At 39.8% G+C, this 16,825-nt stretch overlaps 1 protein-coding gene across 8 annotated transcripts in view; it reads right to left on the bottom strand.

The window, feature by feature from the left end:
* The window catches only part of MAST2 (microtubule associated serine/threonine kinase 2), a 424,890-nt gene that overhangs the window by 52,489 nt on the left and 355,576 nt on the right, over window positions 1-16,825 (bottom strand). For all 8 annotated transcript variants that reach the window (XM_060231742.1, XM_060231744.1, XM_060231743.1 and 5 more), the window contains 2 exons: window positions 13,841-14,049; window positions 11,603-11,741 (listed from right to left, as the gene is read on the bottom strand). In XM_060231742.1, the coding sequence (XP_060087725.1) occupies window positions 11,603-11,741; window positions 13,841-14,049 (348 nt within the window). The remainder of the gene's footprint in view (window positions 1-11,602; window positions 11,742-13,840; window positions 14,050-16,825) is intronic.

Genomic DNA, 16,825 nt, shown 5'->3' with positions numbered 1-16,825 from the left:
GGATCACCTAGCCCTTAAGGCTCGTGTGGGGACGCCACCCCAACCCTGTATGGGCGGAGAGCCTATTTTGGCTCGCCCTCGGAGCCTGATGGACCCGGAACGGTTCCAAACGGCCCTGAGGGAACCCTGGCCCACTAGCAATTCCCTCGATGGCCTTGTGGAAACCTGGCAAGACCGATTAACCAGGGCCATTGACGAAATAGCAGCCCGGCGCCCTCTGCGCCCTCGTAGGAGGTTGGCCCCATGGTACACCTTGGAATTGCGCCAACTCAAACAAGGGCTCAGACGACTAGAGAGGCAGTGGAGACATACTCGGGACGAAGCAATGAGAACATCCTACAGAACGCTTATGAAGTCGTATGAGATGGCAGTCAAAGCCGCAAAGAAAAATTACTTTGCAGCCAAGATTGCATCCGCAGATTCGCGCCCAGCACAACTGTTTAGAATAATTGGGGACCTTATAACTTTGCCACAAGGCAAACCAAACATTAGAGAATTGGAGATTGGCTGTGAGGCATTTGCGAAATATTTTGCGGATAAAATCTCACTGCTCCGCCAAGACCTGCCTACCACCTTGGAAACAGTGAGTGAAATTGAGGCTCCGTGCCTGTCTTCGGGGTTGGTCCTGGATCGCTTCGACCCGCTCGACCTAGAGGAAGTCGATGGGATCCTCTCCGCTGCTCGCCCAACAACATGTGATTTGGATCCTTGCCCCTCTTGGCTGATTAAATCCTGCCAGAGGGAGCTCAGAAGTCCTTTACGGGACATCATAAATAGATCCCTCGTAGAGGGGCACTTCCCAACGCCTCTGAAAGAGGCGTTGGTTCGCCCTCTCTTAAAAAAATGTACAGCAGACCCGGCCGAATTGGCGAATTACCGTCCGGTGTCTAATCTACCATTCCTAGGCAAAATTATTGAGAGGGCAGTGGCGTTGCAGCTACAGAGGTTCCTAGATGACGCTTCCGTCCTTGACCCGTGCCAGTCTGGGTTCCGACCGGGCCATGGGACGGAGACAGTGCTGGTCGCCTTGGTGGATGACCTCCAGCGGCATCTGGATCGGGGCGGCTCTGCGGTACTGATGTTATTAGACCTGTCGGCGGCATTTGATACAGTCGACCATCAGTTACTAAAGCGCCGCCTTGCCGACATAGGGGTTAGGGGGCTGGCCTTACAGTGGCTTTCCTCCTTCCTCTCCGATCGGGGACAAAGGGTGGCCATTGGGGGCGAGCGATCCCAGAGGCACACACTTGATTGTGGGGTGCCTCAGGGAGCAGTTCTCTCCCCAATGCTGTTTAACATTTATATGCGCCCCCTTGCCCAGATTGTCCGGAGGTTTGGGCTGGGTTGCCATCAATATGCAGATGACACCCAGCTCTATCTACTAATGGACGGCCGGCCTGGCTACGCCCCAGGGAACCTGGATCGGGCCTTGCAGGCTGTAGCGGTGTGGCTTAGATTGAGTGGGTTGAAGTTGAACCCAGCGAAGACAGAGGTCCTTTGCGTGGGTCGCGGCGCCCAGGGAGGGGAAATAGCTCTCCCAACCTTCGACGGCGCACTATTGGAACCAGTGCGCCAGGTAAAGAGTTTGGGTGTTTTACTGGAGCCTTCATTATCAATGGAGGCCCAGATAGCAGCCACTGCCAAGTCAGCATTCTTTCATCTGAAGCGGGCAAGGCAGTTGGCCCCCTTCCTGGAACGCCGCGACCTCGCAACAGTGATCCATGCAACGGTCACCTCAAGATTGGACTACTGTAATGCCCTCTACTTGGGGCTACCTCTGTGCCGGACTCGGAAGCTGCAGCTAGTGCAGAATGCGGCGGCCAGGCTGTTACTGGGGCTCCCGAAATGGGAGCACATACAGCCGGGGCTGCGCGGACTGCACTGGCTGCCAGTTATCTACCGAGTCCAGTACAAAGTGTTGGTTATTACCTTTAAAGCCCTATATGGCCGAGGACCTGCCTACCTAAGGGACCGTCTCTCCCCGTATGAACCCCAGAGGGCACTGAGGTCAGCAAGTAAAAACAAAATGACCATCCCTGGGCCGAGAGAGGCCAGGCTCCAAAGCACCAGGGTGCGAGCCTTTTCAGTTGCGGCACCTGCACTGTGGAACCAGCTCCCGGAGGAGGTGCGGGCCCTGCGGAACCTCGACCAGTTCCGCAGGGCCTGCAAGACTGCCCTTTTTAGATACGCCTATAATGATACGGACTGCTGAGTTGCAATGAACGAAGAACCGCCATCTTTAACACCATTTAAACTGGCAGAATCAGCGCTAGAACAGCTATTACTGCCAGATATATATATAATGTAATTGTAAATTAAGTATTTTAACTGAATTAACGGGTTTTTATATGTGTAATTTTAATTGCTAATCTAATGTTTTACTATTTATGTTAATATATTACTTACTGTTAGCCGCCCTGAGCCGCTTTGCGGGGAGGGCGGGGTAGAAATAAAATTTATTATTATTATTATTATTATTACATGTCAGGGACTGAGCCAACCAGAAGCAGATTATTTATTTATTTAAAACATTTATATTCCCTTATTTCCTTCGACGGAAGGTGGCTAAGAGCACAATTACAAATTGCAAGGACATGAAACATAAAAGTCCATTAACAGATAAATATACACACACAGTTAAATCTATTAAGCCTGTCAGTACCAGCCTACAAATACCCTCTAAAACAGAGCTGTCAAGGCAGTAGCACTCTGCACCCATGCTGCTATGTCATTTCAGATAACTAAAGCTACCATCAAAAAAGCCAGTTGCACAGACAGTCCTAAGAGAGACCACCACAAAGAGAAGGCTGTCCAAGGAGTAGAACTGGTACATGGGAGTATACCAGGAGATGCAGTTCAGCAAGTATGAAGGCCCTAGGCCAGCACTTTGAATTGAGACCAGAAACAAATACGTACCCAGTGCAATTGACATAGCCCTGGAGTGATATATTCTGAGCAATAGGACCCTGCCCTGATACCATCTTGCAACTAGGGTTGTTTTTTTTTAAAAAAACAACCACCACCATGTGTGAATATACATCAAAGATTAGTGACAGAAGTCACTGTATCTTTAAATACTTTATGTTCAGACCACTGTAAGATTAAAAGCCTTTGCCTGTCTACCTAAAAATCATCAGAATTATCCAAGGCAAACTTTCTTAAGCAAGGAGTTCTATAGAACCAGGCAATCCTTCCTTTAAATGATGTTCCCCTCCTTTAACATACACATGCGGATTTCAGAGGCAGAAACACTGTTTAAGATAGGATGGACTCAGACTATTCAGGATGTAAACCTTAACAGCAGCACAGTGAATTCTGTCAGAATCTCTCATCAATTAACATATCTCACATGACTGGTTTTCTACCATCCCATCTATTTGATCATATCAAAGCACACGCAGCTGCATCCTGCACAAAGTAGCACATCCTGCTACTAAATATTCTTCAAGAAATATTCTTCAAAATATTCAAGTCCTCTTGTGGATCAAAAACTGGCTAATAAATTGGAAACAGTGAGTATAAACGGGCAATTTTCACAGTGGAGGTAAACAGTGGGGTACTGCGCGGCTCAATACTGGGTCCATTGCTTTTTAACTTGTTCATTAATGATTTGGAGTTGGGATTAAACAGTGAAGTGGCTAAGTTTGGAAATGACACTAAATTGTTCAGGGTAGTGAGAACCAGGGAGGATTGTGAGGCACTCCAAAGGCTGAGACTGGGTGATTGGAGTCAACATGGCAAATGAGGTTCAGCGCGGCCAAGTGCAAAATAATGCACAAAGGGGCCAAAAATCCTAACTATAAATACATTATGATGGGGTCTGAACTGTCGGAGACTGACCAAGACAGAGATCTTAGAGTTGTGGTAGATAACTCACTGAAAATGTCAAGACAGTGTATGATTGCAATAAAAAAGGCCGATGCTATGCTGGGGGTTATTAGGAAGGGAATTGAAAACATAATGCCCTTGTATAAATTGATAAAACAGTATCATAATGCCCTTGTATAAATCGATGCTGCAGTCTCATTTGGAGTACCATGTTCAATTCCGGTCAACACACCTCAAAAAAGATGTTATAGCATTGGAAAAAGTCCAGAAAAGGGCAACTGGAATGATTAAAGGGTTGGAATACTTTCCCTATGAAGAGAGGCTAAAGTGCTTAGGGCTCTTTAGCTTGGAAAAACATCAACTGATGGGTGACATGATAGAGGTTTAAGCATGGGATAGAGAAGATAGAGAAAGAGGTACTTTTCTCCCTTTCTCACAATACAAGAACTGGTGGGAACTCAATAAAATTGCTGAGTAGTTGGGTTAGAATGGATAAAAGGAAGTACTTCTTCACCCAAAGGGTGATTAACACATGGAATTCACTGCATGGAATTCACTGCAACAGGAGGTGGTGGCAGTAACAAGCACAGACACCTTCAAGAGATTGGATAAACACTGGATAAATCTATGGAGCAGAGGTCCATCAGTGGCCATTAGCGACAGGGTCCAGATGGAACTCTCTGTCTGGGGCACATGATGCTCTTTATTCTTGGTGCTTGGGGGGGTAGCAGTGGGAGGGCTTCTAGTGTCTTGGCCCCACTAGTGGACCTCCTGATGGCACCTGATTTTCTTGGTCACTGTGTGACGGATTGGATGGGCCACTGGCCTGATTCAACAGATTTTCTTATGTTCTTAACAGATCCATGTAAAGCACATCTCAATAGTCACTTGAGATACTGCTAACTTCAGCGATATTTTTTATCTTGATTTGATGTCCCATCTTTAGGGGGGGGGGGGAGATGCTGCTTTCTTAAGTGACAAAAGCATCATTTTCCCTTTCCCCCTCCCCCCCCCCAAATAAAGATGGGACATCAAATAAAATAAAAGATATTGCTGACATTAGCAGAAACCTGGCCCTCCAACTACTATGATCACACCAAAACTGCACATCTGAAATAAACAATTTTTATTAGTAACATATGGTAGCAAAACTATATCTACATCTTATAAAGACTTAAAAAAGAGAAATTTTTCTACCCCATATCGTACTTTTCCCCCACCCCTCCCCCGTTACTTGACCCCCAACAGTGTTATTTATTTTTTTTTAAAAAAACAAATATTAAAGGTACTTTTAACTATTAAAAAAACAAAAATTATACTCTTGTTTTTGAAACTTAATCATTATCAAAAATTGTCCAATGTCCTTTTATTTTCCATTCTTTTTCTACGTATCTTCTGAACTTCTTCCACTCCAACTTAAAGAACTCCAAATCATAGTCTCTTAATTTTCTTGTTAATTTGTCCATTTCACTCCATGACATAACTTTTATAATGCAATCCCATTTCTCTGGTATTTTTTCTTGCTTCCACAGCTGCGCATATAATGTCCTAGCAGCTGAGAGCAAGTACCATATTAAAGTTCTATCTTCTTTTGGAAATTTTTCCATTTGTAATCCCAGCAGAAAAGTCTCTGCAACTTTATTAAATTCATATCCCAAAATCTTAGAAATCTCTTGCTGAATCACTTGCCAAAACATTTTAGCTCTTTCACAAGTCCACCACATATGGTAGAAAGAACCTTCATGCTTTTTACATTTCCAACACCTGTCTGGCATCTTGTTGTTCATCTTTGCTAATTTTTTTTTGGAGTCATATACCATCTATACATAATCTTAAAACAATTTTCTTTAATACTTTGACATGTTGCGAGTTTCATAGAGTTCTTCCACAAATATTCCCAAGATTCCATCTTTATTTCTTTATTTACATTAATTGCCCATTTTATCACTTGAGATTTCACTACTTTATCTTCTGTAGACCATTGTAAAAGTAATTTGTATACTTTTGAAATTAATATCTCATTATCTCCGAGCAGAACTCTTTCCATTTCTGTTTGCTCTTTCCTTATTCCTTCAGTTTTAATATCATTCTCCACCAAACTTTTTATTTGTTGCATTTGAAACCAGTCATATTTGTAACTCAGTTCTTCAGCAGTTTTCAGTTCTATTTTTCCGCTTTGTATTTTTAATAGCTGATTGTATGATAGCCGTTTTTCTTCAGCTGTTTTAGCCGTTATCTTTATCACTTCGGCTGGCACTATCCATAAAGGTCTCCTCTCATCACCATATTTCTTATACTTTATCCATGTATTTAATAGATTACTTCTTATATAATGGTGAGAGAAAAGACCATCCATCCTCTTTTTTCTATAATACAAGTATGCATGCCAGCCAAATTTATTTCTGTGGCCTTCCAACACTAAAAGTTTTTTATTTAACAACGTTATCCATTCTTTCATCCATACTAAACAAACTGCTTCATGATACAATTTTAGATCTGGTAACTGGAATCCACCTCTCTCTTTTGCATCTGTCAAAATTTTCATTTTGATCCTTGGTTTCTTCCCAGCCCACACAAATTCTGAAATTATCCTTCGCCATTTATCAAACTGTTTAGCGTCTTTCACAATAGGAATAGTTTGAAACAGATACATTATCCTTGGTAGAATATTCATTTTTATTGCAGCTATTCTACCCAGCAATGACAAATTGAGCTTGTTCCATTTTAGCATATCTTCCTCCATTCTACACCATAACTTCTCATAATTGTTCTTAAACAAATTAATTTTTTTCATTGTTATCTCTACCCCTAGGTACTTTACCTTGAAAGTGACTTCACAGCCCGTTAGTCTTTGTAATTCTTGTTGTCTATTCATCTGCATATTCTTGAACAAAATTTTAGATTTTTCTTTATTTATATAAAGTCCCGCCAGCTCCCCAAATTCTTGTATTTTCATTAACAACAAAGGTGTAACTTGTATGGGGTTTTCATTTATGAACATTATATCATCAGCAAATGCTCTATATTTATAAGTACATCCTTTTATTTGTAATCCTTCTACATCTTTTTCTTCTTGAATCTGCATCAGTAAAATTTCAAGAGTCATTATAAACAACAATGGTGCAAGCGGGCAGCCTTGTCTAGTACCTTTGTTAATTTTCATTTCATCTGTAAGATCTGCATTAACACACAACCTTGCCCTTTGTTCAGAATATATTACTTTTATCATTCTTATAAAGCTTTCTCCAAGCTCCATCGTGTCCATTACTGCAAACATAAAGTCCCAGTTTAAATTGTCAAATGCTTTCTCTGCATCCGCAAAGAATAATGCTACTTCTTTTTCTGGATGTCTTTCATAATATTCTACAATATTTCCAACAGTCCTAATATTGTCTCTTATTTGTCTTTTGGGAAGAAAACCAGCTTGATCTTCCTTTATAAAATTTATCAGATGTTGTTTAAGTCGTTCTGCCAGAATTCTTGTAAATATTTTATAGTCATTATTCAATAGCGAGATTGGTCTGTAATTTTTCACATTTGTGGCATCTCTATCTTCTTTAGGTATCAAGGAAATAACAGCTTCTTTCCATGTATTTGGTACATTCCCTTTTATTCTTATTACATTCATCACCTTCTGCAATTTTGGTATTAATTCATCCTTAAAAGTTTTGAAATATTTAGCTGTATATCCATCTGGCCTGGGGGCTTTCTCATTTTTCATTGCGTTGATTGCTGCTTCAATTTCTATTTTTTCAATTGGGTCATTCAAAACTTTTTGCATATTTTCAGTTAGGGGCTCAATTTTTTAATTTTTGTAAATATTCATCTACCTTCTCTTTCTTTACTTCAACACCTTTAAACAGTTTGGCATAATACTTAAAAAATTCTCTTTTTATTCCCTCGAGTAACTACTTCTCTTCCATCTATCACAATTCTACTAATTATTTTATTTTCTCTCTTTTTTTTCAATTGCCAAGTCAAATACTATCCCGTCTTGTTTGCCCCTTCAAACGATTCCTGCTGGAGCCTTTTCAGATTCCATTGCACTTCTTTATTTAACAAATGTCTCAATTGAGTTTGTAATATTAAAATTTCCCTTAGAATTTTCTTTTTCCCTGGTCTTTTTCTCAGCTCCCCTTCTTTTTTCTTTATTTCATTTTGAATGTCCAATAATTGTTTTTCTTTTTTTCTTTTGTCTTTATTGTTCAGAGTAATCAGCACCCCTCTCATTACTGCTTTGTAAGCATCCCAGACCATCTGAAAATCTATATCTTCTTTATCATTCACTTGGAAAAAAGCCTTAGTTTCTTTTTCTAGAAATGTCACTGTTTCTTTGTTCTGTAGCAAATCTTCAATCAATCTCCATCTCCTCGATTTCTTAGACAATTTTGTAATCCACATTATTGGGTTGTGATCGGCCCCAATTTTAGGTAAAATCTCTATCTTCCTTGTTATAAGACTTAAGTCTTTAGTTCCCCACAGCATGTCAATTCTAGAAATAGTCTTATGTCTTGCAGAAAAAAAATATAGTCCCGCACTTCAGGATTAAACTTCTTCCATATATCTTCTAAATTTTCTTGTTTAACCAATTCAAAGAAAGACTTTGGCAATTTCCCTTCTTTCTCATCATTTTTTTCCCCTCCAGATCTGTCCAATGAGTTCTCAACTGTTCCATTAAAATCTCCCATTAACAGTACTTGATCGTAAGTCAGCTCATCTAGCTGTTGTGTAATGTCTTTAAAAAAGGCATCCTTTGCACCATTACGCGCACATAGTCCCAATAACAACGTTTTTTCCCCATTTAATATTATCTCCACTGCTACAAATCTTCCGTCCTTGTCTTTAAATACTAATTTTGGCTCCAATTCTTGTTTAATATAGAAAACTACTCCCCTTTTCTTCTGTTCAGCTAATGAAAAAAACTCTGTTCCCAATTGTTTGTTCCATAAAAATTTATAATCCTTTTGTTTAATGTGTACTTCTTGCAAACAAATTATATTACAATTTTGTTTCTTAATCCAATGAAATGTTGCCCTTCTTTTTTGTGGTGAATTTAGTCCATTAACATTCCAAGACAGTAATTTGTAATCCATCATGGTGCAAATTCCTTATTTTCTTCAAAAAATCTGCTCAACTCTTGAGCATTTGTAATTGTGTCTCTCTTCCCCTGGAGTTCAAAACTCAAACCTTCAGGTATTATCCATCTGAACCTCGTGCCATTGTCTCTCAGTTTTTCTATCAACTTTTTGTATGTTCTCCTATCATTTATCACTTGTCTTGGCAGCTCCTTCATGATTCTCACTTTGCTGCCTCCCACTATCAGTGTCTTTTCAAAGTTTTTATTCATGATCCTTCCCACCATTTCCTTTGTCATATATCTTATAACAACATCTCTTGGTAGGTTATTTTTCTTGGCAAAAAGTGAATTCACTCTGTACATATAATCATACATATTTTTCGTCCCATCAGGGTCTTCTTCTAAAAATTCTGCAATTATTTTTATTATGTATCCTTTCAAATCACCGTTCTCTGCTTCAGGTACTCCTCTCAGACGTATCTGAGTTTCCATTAATTTGCAGTCATGGGTTGTCACTTTTTCTTGAATTTTCAACAAGGTGGTGTCATGTACTTTTACTTTCTCTTCCACCTCCTGCACTTTCTTAGCTGTTTCCCCAGTTTCTTTTTTGAGATCTTCCATTTCTTTTTTAATCTCTGTAATAATTTCTTCCTTTGATTCATCTATCATCCTCCTAACTCCTTTCATTATTCTGGCTTCCATGGCATCCAATTGGTCCTGCATTTTCTCTAGTGAAAAAACCCTTTGTTGAGTCTACTTGGGTTCAGACATTTAGGCAAAAAAAAGAAGAAAAAAAAGAATACCAAAAATTTTGGTTTCACAAATTGCAAGTTTAACTACCAGGTTCAAAAGATCTAAATTTACTCTTTTTATTAAACTTTATTCCATCTTCCTCTGAGCTTCCTAGGCCAAGATATGAATTTTTAAAAAAAATTTAAACCTTTAAAAAATGATGAAATTTTTGACCTCACCAATTTTCAATCTGACAGTCAGGTTTGATAGAGTAGGACTTGCCCTTTCCAGCAAGCCCAATTTCGCTGGTCTCTGAGCCCCCAAAGTCCAGATATTTATTTAAAAAGTCTTTAAAATTTCCAAAATGGCAGCCACGATTTTTTACTCCTTTTTCAAATTTCTTTCCTTTTAAAGCCACCCTAGGAGCCTACAAATAATGTGACCAATAGTTCTTATCTTCTTACCCTTTTTCCAGTTGGTTCTGACAATTTTTAGTGTCCCAGATTCTTTTAAAAACAATGTTTTGAATTTAGCCTCCCAGCAATGGCCGCCGATGTTTCTCTATGGTATATTTTGCTAGAGTAGGTTTTTTTTCTTACTGCTTCCTGTCTCTGTCAACATCAACTCTCATGAAGATCTCACGATACTTGTCATATTTCCTGTCTTGCTCAGAAGTGCTGCAGGTCTGTTCCAGTGTGACGAAATTGCTTTTACTTCCAAACCGCAGGTAGACTAAACAATAAATTCCTTCTCACTTTTTAGCAGTTTTTAGCACTGTCCTTTATATTTAAACAATCCAAACTTCACCCCTTCCTTCTTCTTCTTGCAGACTTTCTATATTTCGTTTTCCCACCTTTTAATTTTGTCCCTTTAAGCTATAAATAGCTCCGGAATGAAAAAAAAACCCTTCTGTACCTTTTCTTCCAATTATCCAAGTTTCCACTGGTCTTTCAAAGCTTTAAGTGTTTAGAAATGTCCAAGAAGGTTAGGATCCTGACGTGCTTATGTCAAATAAATGACTCTGAGAACTTTTGCAGACGATGACTATGCAACTTCCCGAAACCCCTCAAAGAAGACCCTCTCCAGGGCTCCCTTTAAGCCAAGGGAAATCTCTTTTCAAAGTTTCCGTGCAAGTCTTGGACTTCTCTCGCTGAGAAAAGTAGGCAGTAGGCATTAATTTGCCTTCTACTACCCCGAACAAAAGTTCCAGCCTGCTCCCGTTATGAGAGACAGCTCAGCTCGGCATTTTCCTTCCCCGGAAGTCCAGAACCAGACACCAAAACTGTACATCTGATCCCTCAGTGGTAGACACATAAATGCTCACTCTCCAGGGAACTGGCAACTCACACAATTTTACATTTATCTGTATTTGGCTTCACTTTGTGAAACATTATCCCACTAAAGCTATCAGACAGTGTTTTATGGAAAAGATGGCTGTTTCTGCATCAAACCAGTAAATCCTTACAGATCACCTAGGGCAAGATTTTAGATACCTGGAAACATCTCCCAAGAATTCTGAGTATCAGAGGAACAAAAATATGGACACAAGCAATCATGACAAAGGGTAGTACATAATGCCTCCCCCACTGTAGGCTTTTCAGAAATTTTAGTGTCTGATATACTTAACAAAAAAAAGTATTATTAGGTCTACTGTAAAATTCTATGATCTATTCTGGCTGTGTTTAAGTGGTTATTAAGATTTGATCACATGTCTCTATACAAGGAAACCTGAAACACATCTCTAATTAAATTGAGAGCATCACTAATAAATGAATATATTTCAGGTTACCTTTTACTGAAATAACAGCAAAGTGCTACAAAGCAGCAGGACAATAATGAGAAGGAATACATATATAAATGTTGTTCTTGCAGAAGAAAAAAAAAATTACACATGTCACTCTTGTAACTATTTTTAGCATGGACAGCTGCAACCAGAGGCCTAAACATGAGAAGCTAAAAGCGTACTTGTCAGGCTTTAGGTCACGGTGAACGATGCCATAATTGTGGAGGTATTCCAATGCCAGCACAGTTTCTGCAAAATACATCCTTGCCATATCAACAGGCAAAGCTCCAATATTCTTCAATAGAGTTGCACAATCTCCTCCTAGACACCAATGAAAAAGGAGTACAGAGAAGCAGTTATCAGGCGACAGCAACATGTAACAAATACAACTCATTAGATTACTACTTTTTAGTAATATTTTTCCTTTATGTCAGCTATCCTTTGGCCCAATATGCTACCCCTGAGATAACAGAGATGTGCACTGCCAAGGGGTAATTCAAATAAATACACAAAGCCAGAAGGGGGAGGGGAGAACTGATAGAGAATTACTCTGAGGTGATAGCCTTGCTGGTGTTGACATTTAGTTCTGTAAAATGTCAAAGGTCTAAGCTAAGCATTCCTTGCTGCAACAGTATCACAAAAGATTCTCAGCTTCTAAAGCAATACTTTAATACACACACAGACAATGTTCTAGGCATGTACAAATCGCTATACATTGCTTGCCATTAATGATGCCCAACTAATAAGTACCTGTGAAACTACACAGCTACAGTACTCCCAGTAGCAATGGCTGCTCTTGCTGGGAAAGGGGAGAAGTGCCTCCCAGTGTTTTAAAAAAATGTCCAGGATTTAATGGTCCTCCAGAGGAAAAAAGCTCTAGAGCTATGTGATTAAATTTAATCTAGGTATCCTATACTCATCTGACATACAGAGAGTAACCACGAAAAAAGACTTTTGATCAACATGTTGTGTGTGTGTGGGGGGGGGGGGGAGAACAAGACCATTTTCAAATAAGTTGGACACAATTAGCTGTGCACTGAGAGCTTTGAAAGTCAATATCTGGAAGACAAAAGGAAACCAGTGCCCTATGCAACGCACACTGTCATCATGAAGAAGGAGGAGGAGACTGGATTTATGTTCTGCTCTTCACTACTCAAAGGAGTCTCAAAGCAGCTTACAATCTCCTTTCCCTTCCCCTCCACACAACAGACACCCTGTGAGGTTGGTGGGACTGATAGACCCCTGACAGACACTGCTTTTGAGAGGAACAGCTGTGAGAACTTGTGACTGACTCAAGGTCACATCAGCAGGTACATGTGGAGGAGTGGGGAATCAAACCTGGTTCTCCCAGATAAGAGTCCGCGCACTTAACCAATATACCAAACTGCCTTTCATGCTCTGCACTACCTAAATCCTCATGGTGACTGTAGTGTAAAAAGTATGAATCACAGCTGTCATTAACATTTTTATAAAAAGGGCTGCAACAGTTTTCACACAAAACCCAGAAAGAATCACAAATAAAAGAGGTGGGGAAGCTGATCCCACCATCCACCAGGTCACAAGATCTGCCCACAATCATTCAGTCTTGTCTGGGTACTGCCATTTCCATAAGATGTCCTTGGAATTCATTGTTTATTTCCCTTCTGAAATATAACTGCACTCTTCAGACAGAACACAGAATTTGTTTTAAATCTGTGATACCAGAATTTAGCTTCTGGATGATCACCCAAATTTACTTGCTGGTTTTATTGCCTTTGCTCTGCAGCTCAAAAGAGCACTGCCAGAGAACAAGCCAAGGTTAAGTCAAGGTGTCTTCATTCTCTCTTCATACAAAAGCTATAGTATGAGGTTAAATAAATAAATCAGTTTCATCAAACCATGGCATCAGATCTTAATTTAACAGATACTAGCTAACCATAACCAGTAAAGTGGCCCTGCGTTCAGATGATCATACTAATTATAACTAGTTTAATTAAAACATGATTGTTCATAATTTCTGAACTGAGGCAAATCAGTACAGGAGAATATTATTTATAATTATTCAATATTATTTATATTATTTATTATTATTTTATATTATTTATTCTCCTGTGAATATTTTCCACCTGTTTCTTCAATAAATCTCTAATCTACAACTCATAAATTGAAGAAAAAGCATAGCTAATTATTCCATGACGAACAGGACCACCTCAAACCACCTACCAAAGGTTTGAGGCACAACACAAACCTATCATTACATCCTAGAAGAGAACAATACATACAGGGACAATTTTTTACACAGAAAATATGGGGGAAAGCTCCTGAAGGACACACAACACAGTGCATACACTGCTCTCTATCTCTTTTCATAAGAGAACATAATTGTATCCATATGTATTATCATTATGACTAGGTGACCTCTGTGATGATGAAACAAATACCTTCCACATACTCCATGACCATGCACAGGTGGCGCTTTGTCTCGAAGGAGCACAACATACTGACTACAAAAGGGTTTTCTGCAAATGTTAAGATGTCTCTCTCCACAAAAGCTTGCTGAATCTGATTCCTCAGAATGAGGTTCTGCTTGTTGATCTTCTTCATTGCAAAGCGCTGGCGGGTAGTCCTGTGGCGCACCAAGAATACTGCCCTGAGACAAAACAAGACAATTACACAACATTACGATCACTGTCAGAAAAAAAGTTATGATCCCACCTACTGAAGTTGTGAACAGCACCATGAAATGTATTTTATGTATTTAATTGTTGTTTCATTGTTTTAAGCTGTATTCTTAAATTGTTTTAAACTGACTGTTAGCCACCCTGAGACCACTTGCGGAGAGGGCGGAATAGAAAATTAAAGTAATAATAAATAAAGATTAGAGATGCCACAAGCATACTCCAAAAGTTCTGAATCCTCCTTTGGCCAGTTCACAAATTATCAAGAAGTTGAGAAAGAAGGACAATGAGTGATTCACAATTGTCACTGTCTCTACTGCAACAACAAGTTTGTTGTTACTGCTTCAGACCAACGCGGCTACCCACTTGAATCTACTGCAACAAGTAAAGAATAAGATCATGCGCTCCACAGGTTGTTTTGAACTAACACTCACTAAGAATGGGTCTGATGAGTCCAGATTACACATCACAGTAGCAATGTACACCAATGTAAAAACTAGACCTTGGATTCAAGACTAAGTTTATCATTCTAGTTAATCTTGGTAGAACTACAACTTTTTTCAAACACTGCAAAATTTTTACCCAACCCAACACAAACTAAAATATTCAACTAGTGGCAACAAACAAGGACTTATTTACTAAATGAATTTAATAAATTATTTTCCTGTTCACCAATATTAACATTTCCCATTTCTCTGAAAGTACCTGTTGCACTGTCCATAGAACATTACATTTCATAAGCAGATGCATAATATACACCAGCTTAGCATAAAAAGGGCAGAGGCAGGGAATGGCAAACCACCTCCTTTGCCTTGAAAAACGTTCAGGGTTGCAGTCAGTTATACCACTGACCAGTTAACTTTTAGACTCTTGGTTTTTGTATCTGCTTATATCTGCTTTTCACAAAGGAGTCTCAGAGTGGCTTACAATCGCCTTCCCTTCCTCTCCCCACAATAGACACCCTGTGAGGTAGGCGGGGCTGAGAGAGTTCTGAAAGAACTGTGACTGACCCAAGGTCACCCAGCTGGCTTCATGTGGAGAGTGGGGAATGAAACCGAGTTCCCCAGTGGTTAAAAGCCCATTGCTTTTAACCACTACACCAAACTGGCTCCTTTAAGGCCTGTGGTATCTGGTTTCTTTCCAGTTTAGTAATCACAATTAATATCACACTTAAATATTGTTGGAATTCTGAGTATTGCTATTGCATGTTTAAGCAACGTCTAAGTTCAGTCATTATAGGGTTAAATATGTTTACCAGTTCGTATTGTTTAGATGACTCAGGGATATCTGGCACACCGCCAATGAGATGAGAGCGGATGGAATGTTAAGGAAAGGGTTGGAAACAAAGAGCGGTTGGCAGCTTCGGATCTGTGGAGAGCTGACTGAGTACCAAGTTTGTTAGTGATAGAGTGAGGATGTAGTCTATAGTGTTATTATTTTCATCCCAGTGTCCCTATACTTTAGAAATAAAATATATATTTTTCAATACTAAAGGTCTCTCAATTTCTTTTGTGATCCAGCAGTCCATTGAACCGTCTGGGAAAGTTTAAACAATTTCCCACAAAAAATTTCCCAACAAATATCGCTTTAATTTTGACCACAGGGAACACATAGCGGCAGAATGGGTGGATATACAGTGATAATAACATCTGATAAAAGGGTTATAATGTGTGTTACTGAACCAGTCCTAAAAAGGTAAGGTTTGGCCAATGCAAGCATATATTTACCATAATTCATATTACAAAGGATTTTTAAAGGGTTAAAAAGAAATTCCAAGATCAATCTATATTACATTAGTGAACAGATGTTAAAATTCAATTAAGCAAAGTATTTTAAGATCTGAATTCTTCTGACCTTCATTAGGTTGCCAAGAAATTTTTTTAAATGGCTGGATAAAATCAGAGGTCATTTTGTAGAAAAAGAGGTGCCAAACCTCATTAGCACAACTTATTTCCATATGCCATACACCCCTAACATCACCGGAAGGTGTACTAAATTATATCAGCTCAGCATCTACCTTTAAATACTTCTTGAATTATAATTGTCATAATAAAAACTTACTCCCATCATATTTTTAAATTACTTTCTCCTATGCGACCACAGTAGCACGATGAAGATTTCCATCTGTCTGCTTTGTATGTTTTGGTTATTTTTTGGTGAGGAAAAATATTAGAGAAAGTTTGCCAAATCTTATAGTTCAGCAAAATTCTCACAGGGGGTTTGAACAATGGAGCCCAGAAAGACAGGTTGCTTACCTGTAACTGTAGATCTTCGAGTGGTCATCTGTGCATTCACACTCATGGGATAGAGCGCCTGCGCCGATCCCCGAATCGGTGCCTAAAAAGCCCAGGATTTTTTCGCACTCGGCACCAATGGGCATGCGCAGGCGTCCCAATGCGCATGCTTGCCGGCGCCAGAGCAAGGATCCCGCCAGTTCCTTCCTGACTGCTGGAAGCCCCTACTAAAGGGAGACCATCAGCAGTGGGGAAGGAGGGCGGGTAGTATGAATGCACAGATGACCACTCGAAAATCTACAGTTACAGGTAAGCAACCTATCTTCTTCATGGTCTCTGTGCTTCACACTCATGCGAAATTAGGAAGCAAGACATACCTGGAGGCGGGAAGATGGTCATTACGAAGAAACAGCTTGCAGCACTGCAGCTCCCAAACGATTCCTCTGCTGAGCATGCACGTCCAGCGCATAGTGCTTCATAAAGGTATGCGGAGAGGACCAGGTGGCAGCCTTGC

The sequence above is a fragment of the Heteronotia binoei genome, chromosome 2 (genome assembly GCF_032191835.1).
Source record: "Heteronotia binoei isolate CCM8104 ecotype False Entrance Well chromosome 2, APGP_CSIRO_Hbin_v1, whole genome shotgun sequence".
Classification (NCBI taxonomy): Eukaryota; Metazoa; Chordata; class Lepidosauria; order Squamata; family Gekkonidae; genus Heteronotia; species Heteronotia binoei.
The sequence above is the reverse complement of the archived record's forward strand: the minus strand, read 5'-3'. Positions and strand labels throughout refer to the sequence as shown.